The sequence below is a fragment of the Gopherus flavomarginatus genome, chromosome 2 (assembly GCF_025201925.1).
Source record: "Gopherus flavomarginatus isolate rGopFla2 chromosome 2, rGopFla2.mat.asm, whole genome shotgun sequence".
Classification (NCBI taxonomy): Eukaryota; Metazoa; Chordata; order Testudines; family Testudinidae; genus Gopherus; species Gopherus flavomarginatus.
In genome coordinates, this window is record NC_066618.1 from 5,499,247 (window position 1) to 5,515,065 (window position 15,819).

Genomic DNA, 15,819 nt, shown 5'->3' on the forward strand with positions numbered 1-15,819 from the left:
TCACCATGACCAGGGATGGAAAGTCTGTAGACTGGAGCCCCCGCAAACCCACCCAGTTGGTTAAAAGCAGTGAAGGGTTGGCCGCTGGCTGCAAAAATAAGCCTCTTTCTGGGCGAATTCCTATTTACTGTGGCCACTTCAGTATCAGAAACAGACAGACTGACGGAGGGACAGATGGGCCTATCTGGAGGGGGAGGGGCATTTGCAGATGGGATCAACATTGGGCCCAGACTGTGAAGGAGACAAAATCACCGTATTGCTTCATCTCTACTGCTGGAGCTTTCTTACTTCTGTTGCGATCTCTCTAACATTGACCTCCACAGGTTTTGACCGAGCCCTTCGAAGCTTCAGAAGGGCTCAGCTTTTGCTCCAGGAGCCCTTATGGAGATGCCATGTTTCGAAAGCTGCTCTGCTGGGGAAGGGGCGGTGCGTGCTCTCTTACTAAGATCCGCGCTCGTTGGGAGAGGCAAACCCTGACCCCTCTTGCACCTGCGCTGGCCTGATCCTCTCCTGGTTGGGCGAGAAGAACTCTCCTTCCTGCTACAAGCAGGAGTATCCAGTGCGCAGCCAGAGAGGAGTTTCGCTACAGCCCCGGAGCTGCAGGATGAAGGCAAAGCTAACGAACGGCAGGGTTTTATTGCTGGTGAAGTCATCCAATGAGCCCTGCTGGCTCGTGCTCCATGGAACAGACCAGTCTTGGGAGACAAGAAGATTGTGCACATTTATTTTGTTTTGTTTTGTTTTTTAAAAAAAACGTATAAATCAATAGGAAAGTTAGAAGAGGCCCAACCAGCAAATGACTGGGGCCCTGGGAGGTGCTGAATTTGAGTGCCCCTGTTGGAAGAAGCAGACAAACCATTCTGAAGAATCCCAATGAAAGCGCAACACCCTTCTTTGCCAGCACGGGGTCTATACACATCTCGGCTTTGGGGCTGGCTTGAGACAATCAGTAGGTATCTTTCTGGGTCCCTGGTATTTGTTGCCCTCCGAAATTCAACCCCTGGGAGGAAAACAGAACAGGCTCTTGCCAGTCTCATCACATTAAAGCTTTTCTGCAGCAGACTGGCCTCCTGCCGAAAGCAGTCCTTGGTTTTGGTACAAATTCTCTACGTAGTGCAACAGGCTCTAGTTAAGGCCACCCAAGGACTGAGAATGCAGCGATGGTCATCGTCTCGCATTTATTGCGACATTTCCCCGCTGGGCGGCAGGGGGCACTGGCTGCTGGTTTCCCGGCCTCTCCGTCCAGTGAGAAAGTCACAAAGAATAATACAAAAACATTTTCCATTTCAAGCTCTGCAGGAAACGAGATGGGCTGGGGGATGCCAGATCGTCCCACGCGCATCCTGGCTTGGCAAGCCAGAGAGTCACTGGTGCAGGCCCCTGGTTTGGAACAGGATCCTGAGCTCTGCACCCTCGGAGAATGAGTGGTCGAGAGCCCCAGTCACAGCGATTGCCATGTTCCCAGGGGAAGTGCAGATACCTCCGAGTGGCGAGGCTGGACCGGCCCCCTCCGCCACCTCTCAGAGACCTCCTGCTGCAGGACATCTCTGCCCAGTAATGCTCTGGGGACAGGTCACCTCACATCAAGCCTGTCACTTGGACTCGGGTGGGTTGTACTCGGTCTCTCCGGAGGAGACCTGGGAGATTCGGCGCGTGGAACGCCACAGCCGTCTGTGGAACTGCCCAGTGCGCACCTGGGGAGAGAGCGGAATGAAAGGGCAGGGCTGAGGAGCGACGTGGAGGTGCTTTGCGGAGAGGGATGGGGTCGCTCGGTGGAAGCAGGGCCGTAGTCTGTCTTGGCTATGTTACAGACCTGTCTTCTGTAAAGGGGACCACCCTGCATCACGGAGCCCCTCCCTCCAGGCCAGGGTCTCATCACACAGCTGGGCTGTGCAATCGCCCAGCCCCCAGGACGCCCAGCACCTCGAGGGTTGGAGGCCATCCTCTGGCACAGATGAGCCGTCTCACTAAAGAGAGCAGGGTGGAGCAGACAGAACCTCTGTCCTAAGGGTTCGTGCCAAGGCTTGGCTGATCCCAGCCATTTCACGCTCTGGAGAGGGGCCTGATTTCGAGCATTCTGCTGTGGAAAATCCAGCCCTGCCATCATGCTGTCCACGAAGAGTCAATCCCTCAGTCTGCAGACAGCGGCTCGGATTTCACTCATGGCTATGGGCCCCTCTTGGCGCCTACCTGGGCTGGCCGGGAGTGCAGTGCCTTCCCAGTTTCATGCTCCTGCCAGCAAGGTGCACCCTGCCCCTCCAATCATGCAACTACTTCTATGGTGCTTCCAGCAAGGTGCACCCGCTCCCACCCACCCCCACCAAACCACGAGGAGGGGGCGGTCTCCATTTACCTCCGAGGGCTGGCCCGCTCCCACCACAATCAGCTTCCCATCCTCCAGCCCCACCAGGATGTGGCTCTTCTCCTTGGTCACAGAGACGCTGTGAACCGGGACCTTCATGGGCATTGGCAACACCGCTGCTTGGAGGCTGAAATGGCAAGGGGGTGGCATTTAAACAGTGGGGAGAGCTGCTGGGGACTCAGAACGGACTGTGGAAAGGGACAGATGGGCAGGGGGCCCTGCCAGAGACCCCCCAAACTCACCCCCTCTCCAAGATCTTTAAATCAGGGGTCTCTCAAAGCGCCCTGCTCATGCAGCAAATCGGCTCCCGGCTGCACTCCAAGCCAGATCTGGGGATTTTACTGCATTTCACGCCTGCTCGCCCTGCCAAGCTGACGCAGTTCCTGGACAGGGAGCTGGGTCTCAGTCTGGCTCCTGCATCAGTCAACTAGCTGGCTAAGTCCCACTTGCAGGGAGAAATGCCACACTGGGACAACTGGCTTGTGCGGGCATCTGAGGGCAGAGTTTTATTCCACAGACCCTTTGGGACGGGGGCGACGCGTGAAAAGGAGAAAGCCAAGTTTGACTCTCAGATCCCAGGCTGGTGGGTAGGAAAACCAAACCATTTTACTTCGCAAACAAGAGTCAATCTGATCTGGAATTCCTGCCATGCAGAATCTCACACAGGGCTGCCTGGTGGGGAGGAGGGGACAAATGGGGCAATTTGCCCCAGGCCCTGCAGGGGCCTCCATGAGAGTTTTTCGGGGCCCCTGGAGCGGGGTCCTTCACTCGCGCTGGGGGCCCTGGAAAAAACTCTTGTGGGGGTGGGACCCCCGGAGCTTCTGCTCCGGGTTTTTGGCGGTGGGGGGGTCCTTCTGCCCCGGGACCTGCCGCCGAAGAGCCCTGAAGACCAGCAGCGGGGGTCCTTCCATCCTGGGACCTGCCGCTGAAGACCCCAGGTCCCCTGAATCCTCTGGGCGGCGCTAATCCCACAAGGCCAGCAGGGGGAACCACCCATGTTTTCAGGGGTTGATAAATCCAGTTTTAAGTGCCATCCAGCAGCCCAGCCCTGCGCAGACAGTTACAATGGGTGATTCTCTTTCACCCACAAGAGCCGGCAAGACCAGATCAAACTGGACAGGGCCACAGGCAGGTTTGCCCCAACCTGCTGGGGAAGCGGAAAAAAGTGCAGACATCTTAGTCCTTTAGGAAGAGCAAGAGTCGGGCTAACTCTGCCAGCTAATAACGCGAGATGGCCAGGCAGGGCCTGGGTGCGTGGAAAAGAACCGTAAGAGAGAGTGTTTTGATCCTGTGATAGATAAGAATGGAACGCAGACTCCAGCAAGAACTGAGAAAAGTAAGAAAGGAATATGTACAAACAAAATGCAGTTGTGGATCATTACTGTGTGTAACAGAAGGTATAAACGCTTGCCCTAATTGTTTAGCTTTTGGCAGACCTGCCATTGTGCACTCTCCCCCTTGCAATATTGCTTGAGAATAAACTGCCTCTGACATGTTGCAACCAACACAAGCGTGAAAGTCTGTGTTATTCTTCCACACTGCTAATGTCAGCTTCCTAATCTCTGCAAGGAGCCCTAACAGACACTTCATCAGTACGGATTCTATGGGCCTGGGAAACCAGCAGAGTATTTCAATTTAAACCCCAAAGAATAATTTCCACTCCCATTCATGGACTTTATGGCCAGAAAGGACCATTGTGATCATCTAGTCTGACCTCCTGTAGGACACAGGCCGGAGAACATATTCACCTCACCCCCAGATGGGACATGAACCCACAACCCCGCTTAAGAGGCAAGTGCCTTACCCATTAGTACATTTCATCTCCTGTGCGACTGAGCATAAGGTACCAGCCACGCCCTAACCTCACCCTGAATAAAACAGGATGTTAATGGCTGCATGAGTATAGCTTGTCTGCGTGGGGAGCTCCTCCAGAAGACTGTAGGCTACCCTGAGGTAAAGAGAGGTGCAGATGCAAGACCCACACGCTATGTTATCGACCCACACGCTGGGTGGTTTTAGAGAGACAGCGACTGAGGAAGAGCGTTCGCCGGAAGCGATCATGGCTGTGACACACTTGGGACCGTCGTCCCCTGCACGGGAGTGACACCAGCGCTGGTGGTGGGCCCAGGAAACCAACGAGGGGACATTTACCTCTGAAGATCCAAGATCTGGAGAGAACACTGCATGGTCCCCAGAACCACGAACTCCTCGGTGACACACAGGACTGTGACCTGCTCCTCCAGTGGGACGGAGGAGAGATGCTTGCCATTGATGGAATAAAGGTGCAGGGCAAATTTATCCTTCAAGAGAAACGAGAAGGGAGTTGGGGAACAACTGATGATGGGTTGAAAACTTTCCAAGCACATCTCTATTCTAGGACGCGACTGGGCAAACAGCCTTCGGCGTGGCTGCGGAACCATCTCTCCATGACTCCCCATTCAAATGGGCCTGGTTCTTACCATCACCAGCCATAAAGGTTCTGCAGGCCGAGCTATACCATCAGCAACACCTCCCCACTGCCTGCAACAGGCACAACTGGAACTCGCTACCCCATTCCGCTGGTGATCATAGAATCATAGACTATCAGGGATGGAAGGGACCTCAGGAGGTCATCTAGTCCAACCCCCTGCTCCAAGCAGCACCAATTCCCAACTAAATCAGTGATGCGCATAAAGAAGTAAGGGGGGGGACAGCGCCTCCTGCTGGGTGGTGGATGGGTTGTTCCTAGACAGGGATAAGTCTCCAGCTACGTTTATTTGGGATCGGAATCTAGCTGCTGCTGATTGCTCCGAGGCACAGTGCCATCACCACAGCAGGGTGGAGTTACTGTCCCTTCCCTGCTGGGTTTCAGAGCGTGTCCGAGACGCCCGTCCTTGCCCACAGCATCCCATAGGGAAAGGCCATGTTTGCCCCCGCCTTGCTGCTGGGCCCGCAGGTCCTGGCCCACTCACCTTCAAGGAGGATCTCCCCGCTACGGTGGTCTGGACGATGATCTGGCCCTCCAGGCCCACGGCGAGGTTCGAGACAGTGGCGGGCAGCGAGCTCTCACAGGGTGGCTTGATGGACTTCATGAACTGTCCCCGGCGGATGGTGTGGACGATGATGGTGCCATCCTACCACAACGACAAGGCCTTTCGGCTGTCACCAGGGCAACTGGGTGCTTTGCTCTCATTTACCATCAATGGGCCCTCAATGTCTAATTCCCATAGGTCTCTCAAAACCCTAGTCTTTTTCTCCACCTGCCCTGAGTCTTTCATGAGGTCAGCTACTAAAAAAACAAAGGAAAAGCAGCATTTTTCTTCTGCATAGTAAAGTTTCAAGGCTGCATTAAGTCAATGTTCAGCTGTAAACTTTTGAAAGAACCGTGTTTGGTTCAGAGTTATGAACATTTCAGAGTTACGAGCAACCTCCATTCCCGAGGTGTTCGGAACTCTGAGGTTCTGCTGTACATCTCTGTGTGTGGACAGGGGCTCTTGTTCTGTTGTGTCCCTAGCCTCTGTTTGTCAGAGGGTGGAGCTGGATGGCAGGAGAGAGATCACTTCATCATTGCCTGTTAGGTTCACTCCTCTGGGGCACCTGGCCTTGGCCACTGTTGGCAGACAGGACACTGGGTTGGATGGACCTTTGGTCTGACCCAATGTGGCCGTTCTTATATTCTAAACAACATGAAATGCTTATGTACAATCAAAGACCCTATAAAGTACGTCCATCAAACCTGGAAGATTTTTTGGTGTTCATCGTTAATAACTGACACTAGAAAGAGAGAGCCCAGGTGGGTTGAGGAGATATGCTTCTATAGGGACCAACTCTATTGGGGGGACGGCACAAGGTCTGTTGTAGTCGAAGCTTGTCCCACTAACAAAACAGAAGCTGGCTCACCCCCCACCCCCCCCCCACCCCCCCCCCCCCATACAAAGGGACATTGCCTCCCACACCTTCTCTATCTAAAATCTGGGACCCACATGGGTACCACCACACCACAGCCTAGAAATAACAGCAGCTGTCTGGCACCAAAAGAAGGAATGTTGAAAGATATAAACACAGGAATAAGTTTGCATTATCCACAGAAATGGCTTAAAAAGGGAGGATTTCCAGTTAATAACGAGGGCTAAGCTGAGATGGGATCCCGGAAAAAAGCAAACCATAAAGCCTCAGGACAGGGAAAGGACTGAAGAAATTGTGTAGGCAGTGCCATTACTGGAGGACTGATGAAGTTGTCGAGAAACAAGCGAAATTCTGAGACCAGCTGTCTGACCTAGAAATCAGAGGGTGGTTCCCCATAAGGGAGCCTGAAATCAGAGATATAATAGCTTGACGGGTAACTACACGGGACCCCCAGAGTGGACTGAAACAATGAGGAAGAGTCTGAATCCCAGTTGCAATGGACGCCAGGACTCGGTTGGTGGGCAGTCTCCATATGCCCAGCATTAAAAGGAATAAGAAACTGCAATGGGGAGATTTATTTCCGACTGAATTCCCCTTCTGCTCTTGAATATAAGCAATCAAAGGCCCATTCTCTAAGGCAGGGGTCCCCAATGTGGGCGGCTGTGGGTACCAGGCACCGCCAGGGGCATCCATGTGCGCCCGGCCCTTACCGCGCTGCACAAGCATGCCACAAATGCACGAGAAGTGCCAACGTCAAGAAGCGATGCCTCTTGATGACGCTCCTTCACGGGGCATTCAGGCAATGCTTCTTGACGTGCCATTCATGGTGGCATTTCGGCGGCTCTGCTGTCCAATGGCCCACGGTCCTCGGCATTAGTTCATCCGGCATCCAGCCCCATGGAAAAGGTTGGGGCCAATTGCTCTAGAGAGACTCCTGTAACCATAGTTTAAGGAAAAAAAACGTTGAATTCATGCTAGACGCTGCTCTCCTGCAAAGGCAGGCAACTGCCCAAGAGAGAGTTGAATGAACTTAAACCAACTGCTTTTGATATTTAAACGTGTACGTTTTGCAACCAATCCATCCAAACAGCAGGGACTACGAACTGCCTTACAGAGAAGTGCACCCCACTCCCTGGGAGTAACACTGAGGGCGATGCATGTTAGGTACTGAAAATGATGCTCGTAGTAATGTAATAAAAAACCTTGCTGGTTTTTTAACTGCTGAGTTGAACCCGGTCTTTGACAATTGCTGCAAGACTGTGTTGGTGTGTGTGCTTAGTACACGAGCACTGGGTGCACCTAATTGAGTGGTGAAATGCTGTGGATATTAATCTGGTCGGATCAATTAATACAGTGCTATTGGTTGTGTGTCCTGACTTGAGAGATATGCCAAGTGGAGTGGATCTTGAAAAGAGTCACAGCATTAAATTAGACAGTGACACTCGCTGGACTCCGATACTGGCGTACAGCATTTAGCCAACTGGCAAATCAAGGTTGGCGGAGTTCAGCTAAAATCTAAATGGCACATCAGCAAATCCTAACATTGGGAACCTTCGCCCCCGTGCACGCATGACACCATCCTCACCTTGACCCTGAACGGCCATGTCCAGCTCGGTGCTGATGGCGACGCATGTATCAGTCACCTCGGCGTCGTGCCCGTTACAGGACTGGACAGGTTTGGGAGCCAGGCCCACTGGGAAAAAACCCACCTGGAGAGAGAAACCAGGGTCAGTGGGCCAGATCCGAGCCAGTCTTGGCCCGCAGCCCCTCCAAAGTTCAGTGGAGCGTATCGGACGCTTAGAGCAGCGGAGGATCTTGGCCTGGGAAAGTCCCAGAGGAAACTGAGCTGAGCGGACAGAGCTGCAGCCAGATGCTGGGGATTGGGAAGCATTTGGAATCCACCGTGCGACGCCAACATGCTGTACCTGCAAACCCCCAGGGGTGAGTGAGGTCTGGAGGAAAAACTAAGCCACACCCCCAGATGCTCAAGAGAAGCCCCAGCCACGTGGCAGCGAGCGCTGACACGTAGGGGAGCAGAGCTCGAACTTCAGGCAGCGCGGGGCTGAATCCGGGTAAGTTCCTATCCTCGTCTCCAGAAGGCAACCGGCCCCAGCACAGAACTGCCACAGAAGCTAGTGCTGGAGCAATCTGCTGCTCGGGACAAGGCTGGGACCAGGAGTGTGGGACTGGCATTGGGTAGAGCTGGGTGTGGCGGGCCAAAGGCTGGTGCTGTGGGCCAGGAGGGAGGGTGCACGCAGAGCTGAGTGGGGAGGGGCCAAGGGTTGGCAGAGGAGGGTACTGGACCCAGGGCTGGATGGCCGGCGGTGCGGGCCAGGAAGTCGAGGGCACTGGCAGAGCTGGGTGTGGGGGTTGCAGTACACTCCCACCAGCCAATCAGTAATCCGTCAACCAAATGAACGCAAAAGAAAACCTTGAAGGAGGCATCGGGGTAGCCTGCTGCCAGCATGCCTCGGACCTACAGAATGGTGCTACTAGCCAGGAGCGACACATGCTGCGGGGATCTGCTTCTCCCTGCAAAACTCAAAAGTCACGCGAGTGCCTTGTCAGGAAGTCTCAAACCACCCAAGAAGCCTCCTCGGGACCCAGACCTGAGCTACTCAGCGGAGGCACACCCAGCCGGAGCCTGGTCTTCTCTCTCCACCTGCTGCAGGGACTGCCAGACCATGCAGGTGGTATACCGGGAGCCCGAAATGAGGTAGATTCCGCACAGATCGAGCGCCAGGCAGGTGACCACATCTGTAACGCAGGGGAAGAGGAGACGTTGCTTCCGAGACGCCGACACCAGCGCCCCACCGATGACGATCCCACCGTTTTCTGGGGTCTGAGTTGGGGCAGAGCCCACCAGGCACTCTGGAGGGAGGTGGAAGTTAGTGACCGCCAGGGTTGAGCAGCATGGCTCATTTAAAACCCCACCTGTCATACGGGCAGGGGTAACTCCTCCCCCCAAAGAACCAGGTCACAGAGGACGAGCCACAAAGAGCAAGGGTGGCTCCAGGGCCTGGCTGACCCGATAGCGTGACGAGTTTGCCAGTGTCTTCATAGCGCCCCTGCAGATTCATGCCAGAGGTTGATCAGGGGCCCGGGGTGGAAAAAGCTTTGGAGGGCTGCAGGCAAGAGTGAGGTGCATTGGAGGGATGGGCCTAGACCGTGATGGCAGGATGTGAGTCCCTCGGCCACGCGCCCCACATCAGGTTACCCCCCACCAAGCCCGTCTGGGCCCCCATTCCTATGTGCCTGGTGAATGTGCCCGAGACCTTCCCTTTGCTCAGCGACATTAAACGCAGGCGTTGTCCCAGGGCCCCCGCCTGAAGAGAGCTTCCCATCGGGAGAGACGTTCATTGTCTCGAGGCACATCCACCCCGGGGCAAGGGGGCCAGACAGGAAGCGCTGGGGCTCTGGCGGGAGGAGACAAGAGCGGCATGGCTACGGAGCTATCACAGAGATCCGCCAACCCTTTGGTACGGGAACTCCCCATCATGTGCAGCAGATTGCAATGGAGCCACGTGGGTTGGCGGGGTCCTGGAGACGACAGAGGGCTGGGCCTGCGGGAGAGGGGGCAATGGGACACTGGCTGGCACAGGCAGGGTGGAGGGTACAAGCAGGGACCCGGAAGGGGCAGTTGATCCACCTGCAATCCTGTGTCCAAGAGAGGCTTGGGGCCTGGCCCCTTCAGAGGCAATTCCCCATGTCCCAGAGCAGGGAGGTGACCCCATCCAAGGCACTCTGCCGGGGTGCCCTCGGCCAGAAGATTTCTCTGTCCCTCCATTAGACTAAGAGCAACAGGAAACTGGCAACGGGGCTACGAGAGGACTGGCCCTTGGGGGGGCGAAGCAGGGAGATGGAATGGACAGCTGGCTGGGATCAGGGAGCGGGGGAATTTGGAGCAAGTCCTCCAGGGGGCAGGTGGAAGAAGCGGGATAGCGCATGTGAAAAGGACGCCCGTTAGGGTGACACCTGGAGGAACGTGCCTACTGGACGGGGCAGGGGTGGAGGCCTCCATGGTTGCGCCACCTAGAACCCGACGGACAAAGCCTTCGGGGACTCGGCGTTGGGGCCGATTCCCACAGGCACTGAATGGCAGGAGCCCGGGAGGGATCCGGTAACGGGGCTCCTCGCCCAAGATGGCCCCGGCCCAGACTCACTTTGCATTGGAGATGGTTGGGTCTTGGTGAAGCTAAAGTAGTTGGAGATGTTTTTGTCGTAGGGCACAGCTGTGGGTTCCCAACAGGCCGTTGGCGCCACCGTGGACCTAGGCAAGGAGAGGGAGGCTAGCAGGAGAATGTAGAGTGCGCAGCCCCCAACGTTACAGCCCGCTCTTGGGAAAGTGCCACCGGGCACGGGAAGGCCCTGGCCGGTCAGGACCTCGGTTTTATGACTGTTCGAAAGGGTGCCCCACCCCTCCCCCAACCCCCTGCAGCACAAAGATGGCAGCGGTATGCGCCACCCTACACACTGAGTGATTTCCGGGGTGTCAGAGCCAAATATCAACTGGGCCTGACCCTACCTTGCTATTGCAACCGAGGCAACATCACCGCACCCGGCGGGATGCGTGCAGGACAGATCCCATTCTCTCCATAATAAGCCAGAGGTTAGCTAGTGCTCTCGGGAAAGCCAGAGCCGACGCCTGCTCGGCCCTCGTGCCTCCATCGTCAGCTGCAGGCGGGAGCTTTAGTTTCCCCAGCAAGTGCTGGAAGTTGGGAAGGCCGTGGCTTGTGGTTAAGGCCCCAGGCTGGGACAGGGGGGACCTGGTGGCCAGTTTGCCACTGACCCAACCATATGGCCTTAGGCAAGTCACTTCAATGGTCTGTGCCTCAAACTCCGGCCCTGGGAACTGGCAATCAGCTGCCCTGAGTGCACGGGGGCTGGGAGGATAAAATGAACAGATAGCAGAGGTGCTCCGATGGGGGGAATACAGACGCACCGAGCTTAGAGCACCCGAATTCCCAGCAACAAGCCATGCCATGGCCCCAAGGGCACTCACCAACACGCTGGGGAACCTGCGTGATGAAGGGAATGGGCATGGTTCTGGGGACCACAGCCCTGCACCAGCGGGACCCCGTCACTGATCCCCTGCGGAGAGAGAGAGAAGAGGGAGCTCTGGTGCTGCTGCCAGCAGCTCGGGGGCTGCAGCAGCCCCGCCAGCACGCGCACGTTCCGTCAGACGCCAGGCATTATCGGTGTTTGTAGCGCCTCGGCACCCCAGTCACAGACGGATAAGGTCGTGCCAGGCGCTGGACAGACACACCGGAGAGTACCTGCCCCAAAGAGCTAGGTAACCGCACACCTCTCTGGAACCCGTGTCCTCCCTCACCCCGTATCGCCTCCTCTGGCCACTGTCAACCCATCACTCTCCCTCCCTCCCCCCACGCCCCCCCAAAGCATCCCTCCCTCCACACCATGTGGGAGGATTTCCTCGTAAGCTCTCCCAGGCAGGGCCTGCAGCTCTGGCCAGCCCCACCCTCGGAGCCCAGCGGCGAGGAGAGCTTTAACCTCGACGAAGAAGGACTTGAGCTGGTTGAGGTTCTCGAAGACGTTTGGGGAGTATGTGTCGAGCCGGGCCAGTCTTCTGGTGGCGTTTTCGGCCGAGAGCCGCACTGGGTGAGGTCCTGCGGGGGGAAGACACCAGCGAGTTGGGAGGTGCAGATCCTTGCCCCGAGCGAGATCTGAGAGCCCAGCCTCCCAGGAACAGAGAGGAAGCAGAGGGCAAAAGACCCAGGACTGGGGGGGTGGCCATATATGGAACCAAAAGTCCTGGCTGGGGGAGTGGAGCTCTGCTCTCAGGGCCTTCCCCTCCCTGGGAGTTAGCCCGGACATGCCCTCTCCGGCTCCCGATACCTGAGCAGCTGGCAGGGGGTCTGCCCCAAAGTTGCTGATGATGCCTTCCAAAGCCTTCTCTGCGTCTCGTCGGCAATGGCATCCAGGTCCACAGCCCCTGGGTGTACGGTAACATGGATTTGGGGACAAAATTGTTTTGTCCTTTATAGTAAAGTTACTTGATGAAATGTTTTAATGTAGTTTATACATTAAGGTTTTATACAATTTAGTAATATTGGAGATTGCTCTGTTCTGCCTTTTAAAGGATTGTTTTGTTCTGTGAAAAGTTGGTGTTTGAAATTATTGTGCTGTTCTGTGTGTGAATTAAATGTGGGTGAATGTAAATAAATAAATAAAAAACAAGCCAGTGAACTACAAAAGAGGGGTGAAGAAACAAGCTGCCAGCATCATCATCCTGAGACCCTGATGGCTGGAGAGAGTGCAGAGCGGACAAACCCTAAAGTGCAAAGGCATCTGCCCTGAATTAAGAACAGGATACGAAATACGGAAATGGAAAATAGCTGTGAAACCACATGCTAATGATGAAAAAAGAAACTGCGAAAACAACTAGTTTGTGATCAATAATTCAAGCACGGACACAGCAAGGTTCACAGGCTTACATGAGGATTTGTTGCTATAAAAGATAGGTGAGAATTGAGGAGCTTTGGGTTCGTCCTGCCAAGTCTTCCCCGGAGCATCACGTTGTGACAGACAGAAACCCAGCTCCTCCTTACCTGTGATCAATCTAGCTCAGGGGTAGGCGGTAACCTTTCAGAAGTGGTGTGCCGAGTCTTCATTTACTCACTCTAATTTAAGGTATTGCGTGCCAGTCATACATTTTAATGTTTTTAGAAGGTCTCTTTCTATAAGTCTAGAATATCTAACTAAACTATTGTTGTTATGTAAAGTAAACAAGGTTTTAAAAGGTTAAGAAGCTTCATTTAAAATTAATTAAAATGTGCAAAGGCCCAGGGACTGGTGGCCAGGACCCAGGCAGTGTGAGTGCACTGAAAATCAGCTCGCATGCCGCCTTTGGCACGCATGCCATAGGTTGCCTACCCCTGATCTAGCTGGTCAGTAGATGAATCCAGACCTGGACTGTAACGAGAACATCGACTGGCAGGGCAGTGTGTGTGTTATGTGAGCACATGCTAGCTGCTTCCTACTGTTATTTCATAAACATGTGGTGTGACTACAACCTAAAAAAGATCCTGTGTGCTTCTTATAAGCTAACCTGGGGAGCGAGAGACGGGGGTGCCATGAGTGACAGGCACCCTGCCCGCTCCTGGCCTCAGCCCCGGCGCTTTACCCTCGTACGTGCAGTAATAGAAGACATTGAAGCGCCTCCACGGCAGCCGGGCCCTCTGCTTGTACCCGAAGATCAGTCGATCCAATCATGGAGGTGGGCAGACACGTGCTCGACTCCTGTTCCAGGGAGAGAACAGGGACGTTCAGTGCCACGGGGGACACGCCAGGCTGGGGACGCCCCAATGGGTCTGGGCCGCCTCTTAGGGAAACCCCAGGCCCCCGCCCTACAAGCTGGGGAAGCAGTGAGTTTGGCAGGCCAGGTGACGGCTTGCGGGATGGCCAGAGCCCCTGCCCACTTACCAGCGCTTCCTGTGCTTGTGGATGAAATCCTCTGGGATCTTGGCCCACTTCGGGAGGACGACATCGTTCACCTGGTAGTTCGACATCTGCAGGCAGCCCAGGTCGAACCCTAGGGAGGGTGATACAGCAGGGCGGCTCACCATCCCCCTCCGCCGCAACCCGGCACGGGGTCTGATCAACGGCCCCCCAGCCCCGGGGCCAACACCGGCTCGTGCTGGATGCTATAAAGAGCAGGAGATCATGCGCCAGCCATGGCACGTCTGACCGGGCATCAGCTCCATGCAGGGCAGAATTAGCTCCTCTGCGCCAGGAGCTCAGCCTGCATCCCAGCTCTGTCTGGAGCCCAGTAACGATGCGCACAGAGCTCTGGGGCATCAAACATGCTCCAACCCCCGCCGCTTGGGCATACACCCTGCATGAGCCAGCATGCCAGTGGCTAGAGACAAAGGATGAGAGTCTCTGTGACAATTGTGAGAGATCAACGGAAGTGGAAGCCAGAGTACAGAACGCATCCATGCCCCTTCAATGGAGGCCCAAGTAAGCACAGGGGCCGGCTTTAGGAAGTGAGGGGCCCAATCGAACACTTTTGGCGGGGCCTGGCAGGGATCACTTAAAAAGAAAGAAGTGTAAAAAAAAGCCTTCCATCTCTTCCATGTATTATTTACTTTCCATAACATATAAATAATAAAATTGTATATTATATAGATTGCATCATATATGCTGTTAATTGGTTATTAATGACTGCCTTTTCACATGTGTGGGTCCCCGCCATCCCTGGGGGTGTGCACATGTGTGGGGTTCCCGCTGCTTCCTGCCCCCTCATTGAAGCAGGTGTGCAGGTTACTGGCCAGGGAACTGCAGGGCAGCAGTGGACATGGGGCTGGTTCGAGGCCAGTGCGGGGGCTGACTGGAGAGGTTAGGGTCTGGCTGCAGGCAGGCAAGGGGGTGCGGGGCTGGCTGGAGACAGGGGAGTGTGGGGCGGGTGGCTTCAGGCAGGCCACAGGGGGTAATGCAGGGTGGCAGGGCTGGAGAAGGAGTATGGGACTGGCTGGCTTCAGGCAGGGGGGTGCAGCAGGGGTTGGCTGGAGTCAGGGCAGGGCGGGCAGTGCAGGGTGGGCGGACAGGGGTGTGTGGCAGGGGTTGGTGGTGACAGGGCAGGGGGTTTGGTAGGGGCTGGCTGTGGGCAGCGGGGGTGCAGAGCTGGCTGCAGCAGCGGGGGGCGGGGCTGGTGCGGGCAGGGCAGGGGGTGCAGCAGAGGCAGCTCGAGACATGGCCCTTTCAAAAGCCTCCAAGCCCCCCCGCTATCCCAGGGCTCTGGGGGCTATTTAAAGGGCCGGGACTCCCCTGCTGCTACCCGGGCCCAGACCTTTTAAACAGCCTTGGGAGCCCTGGGGAAGGCATGGGGGCGGCAGGTCTCCGGCGGCTATTTAAAGGACCGGGGTGGCGGCAGAGGCAGCTGGAGCCCTGGCTTAAATAGCCCCAGAGCCCGCTGCTACCCAGGGCTCTGGGGGCTATTTAAAGGGCCCGGAGCCTCCAGCCGGGGCCGCGGGGGCTCGTCCGCGCTCCGCCAGAGCGCCTAGCCGGGAGGCCGAGGGGTCGTCGCGCTCCGGCAAGAGCTCCAGCGGGCCGGCGGGGCTCGTCGCGCTCCGGCCAGAGCTCCAGCCGGCGGCCGCGGGGCTCGTCGCGCTCAGACAGAGCTCCAGCCAGGAGAGCGGGGCCGGCCCGAGGCTCGTCGCGCTCTGGCCAGAGCTCCAGCCAGGAGAGCGGGGCACGCGGGGCTTGCGGTGCTCTGGTCAGAGCTCCAGATGAGAGAGAGGGGCCGCGGGAGCTCGTCGTGCATACTGGCCAGAGCTCCAGCAAGGAGAGCTGGCCGCGGGGGCTTGCAGCACTCTGGTCAGAGCTCCACTGAGTGGGAGAGCGTGGGCTGTGGGGCAGCCACGCTCCCGCCGGCGCTTTGGTCAGGGGAGCGGGGCCATGGAAAGACCCGGAGCAGACCGCAGCGGGGTAAGTGAAAAAAATTAAAAGGTGCCTAAAGCTCAGGGGCCCTCTTAGGCGCGGGGCCCGATTCCCAGAATTGGGCGAAATCGGTCTAAAGCCGGCCCTGAGTAGGCACCTCCCCATGCTAACCC

The 15,819-nt window shown here is 56.2% G+C and overlaps 1 protein-coding gene across 8 annotated transcripts in view; it reads right to left on the minus strand.

Annotated features, from left to right (window-relative positions):
* Positions 1-702: 702 nt before the first annotated feature.
* NBEAL2 (neurobeachin like 2) overlaps positions 703-15,819 on the minus strand; it is a 198,360-nt gene continuing 183,243 nt past the window's right edge. For all 8 annotated transcript variants that reach the window (XM_050942379.1, XM_050942375.1, XM_050942372.1 and 5 more), the window contains 4 exons: positions 5,314-5,475; positions 4,514-4,662; positions 2,354-2,489; positions 703-1,694 (listed from right to left, as the gene is read on the minus strand). In XM_050942379.1, coding sequence (XP_050798336.1) covers positions 1,593-1,694; positions 2,354-2,489; positions 4,514-4,662; positions 5,314-5,475 — 549 coding nt within the window. In that variant the 3' untranslated portion in view covers positions 703-1,592. The remainder of the gene's footprint in view (positions 1,695-2,353; positions 2,490-4,513; positions 4,663-5,313; positions 5,476-15,819) is intronic.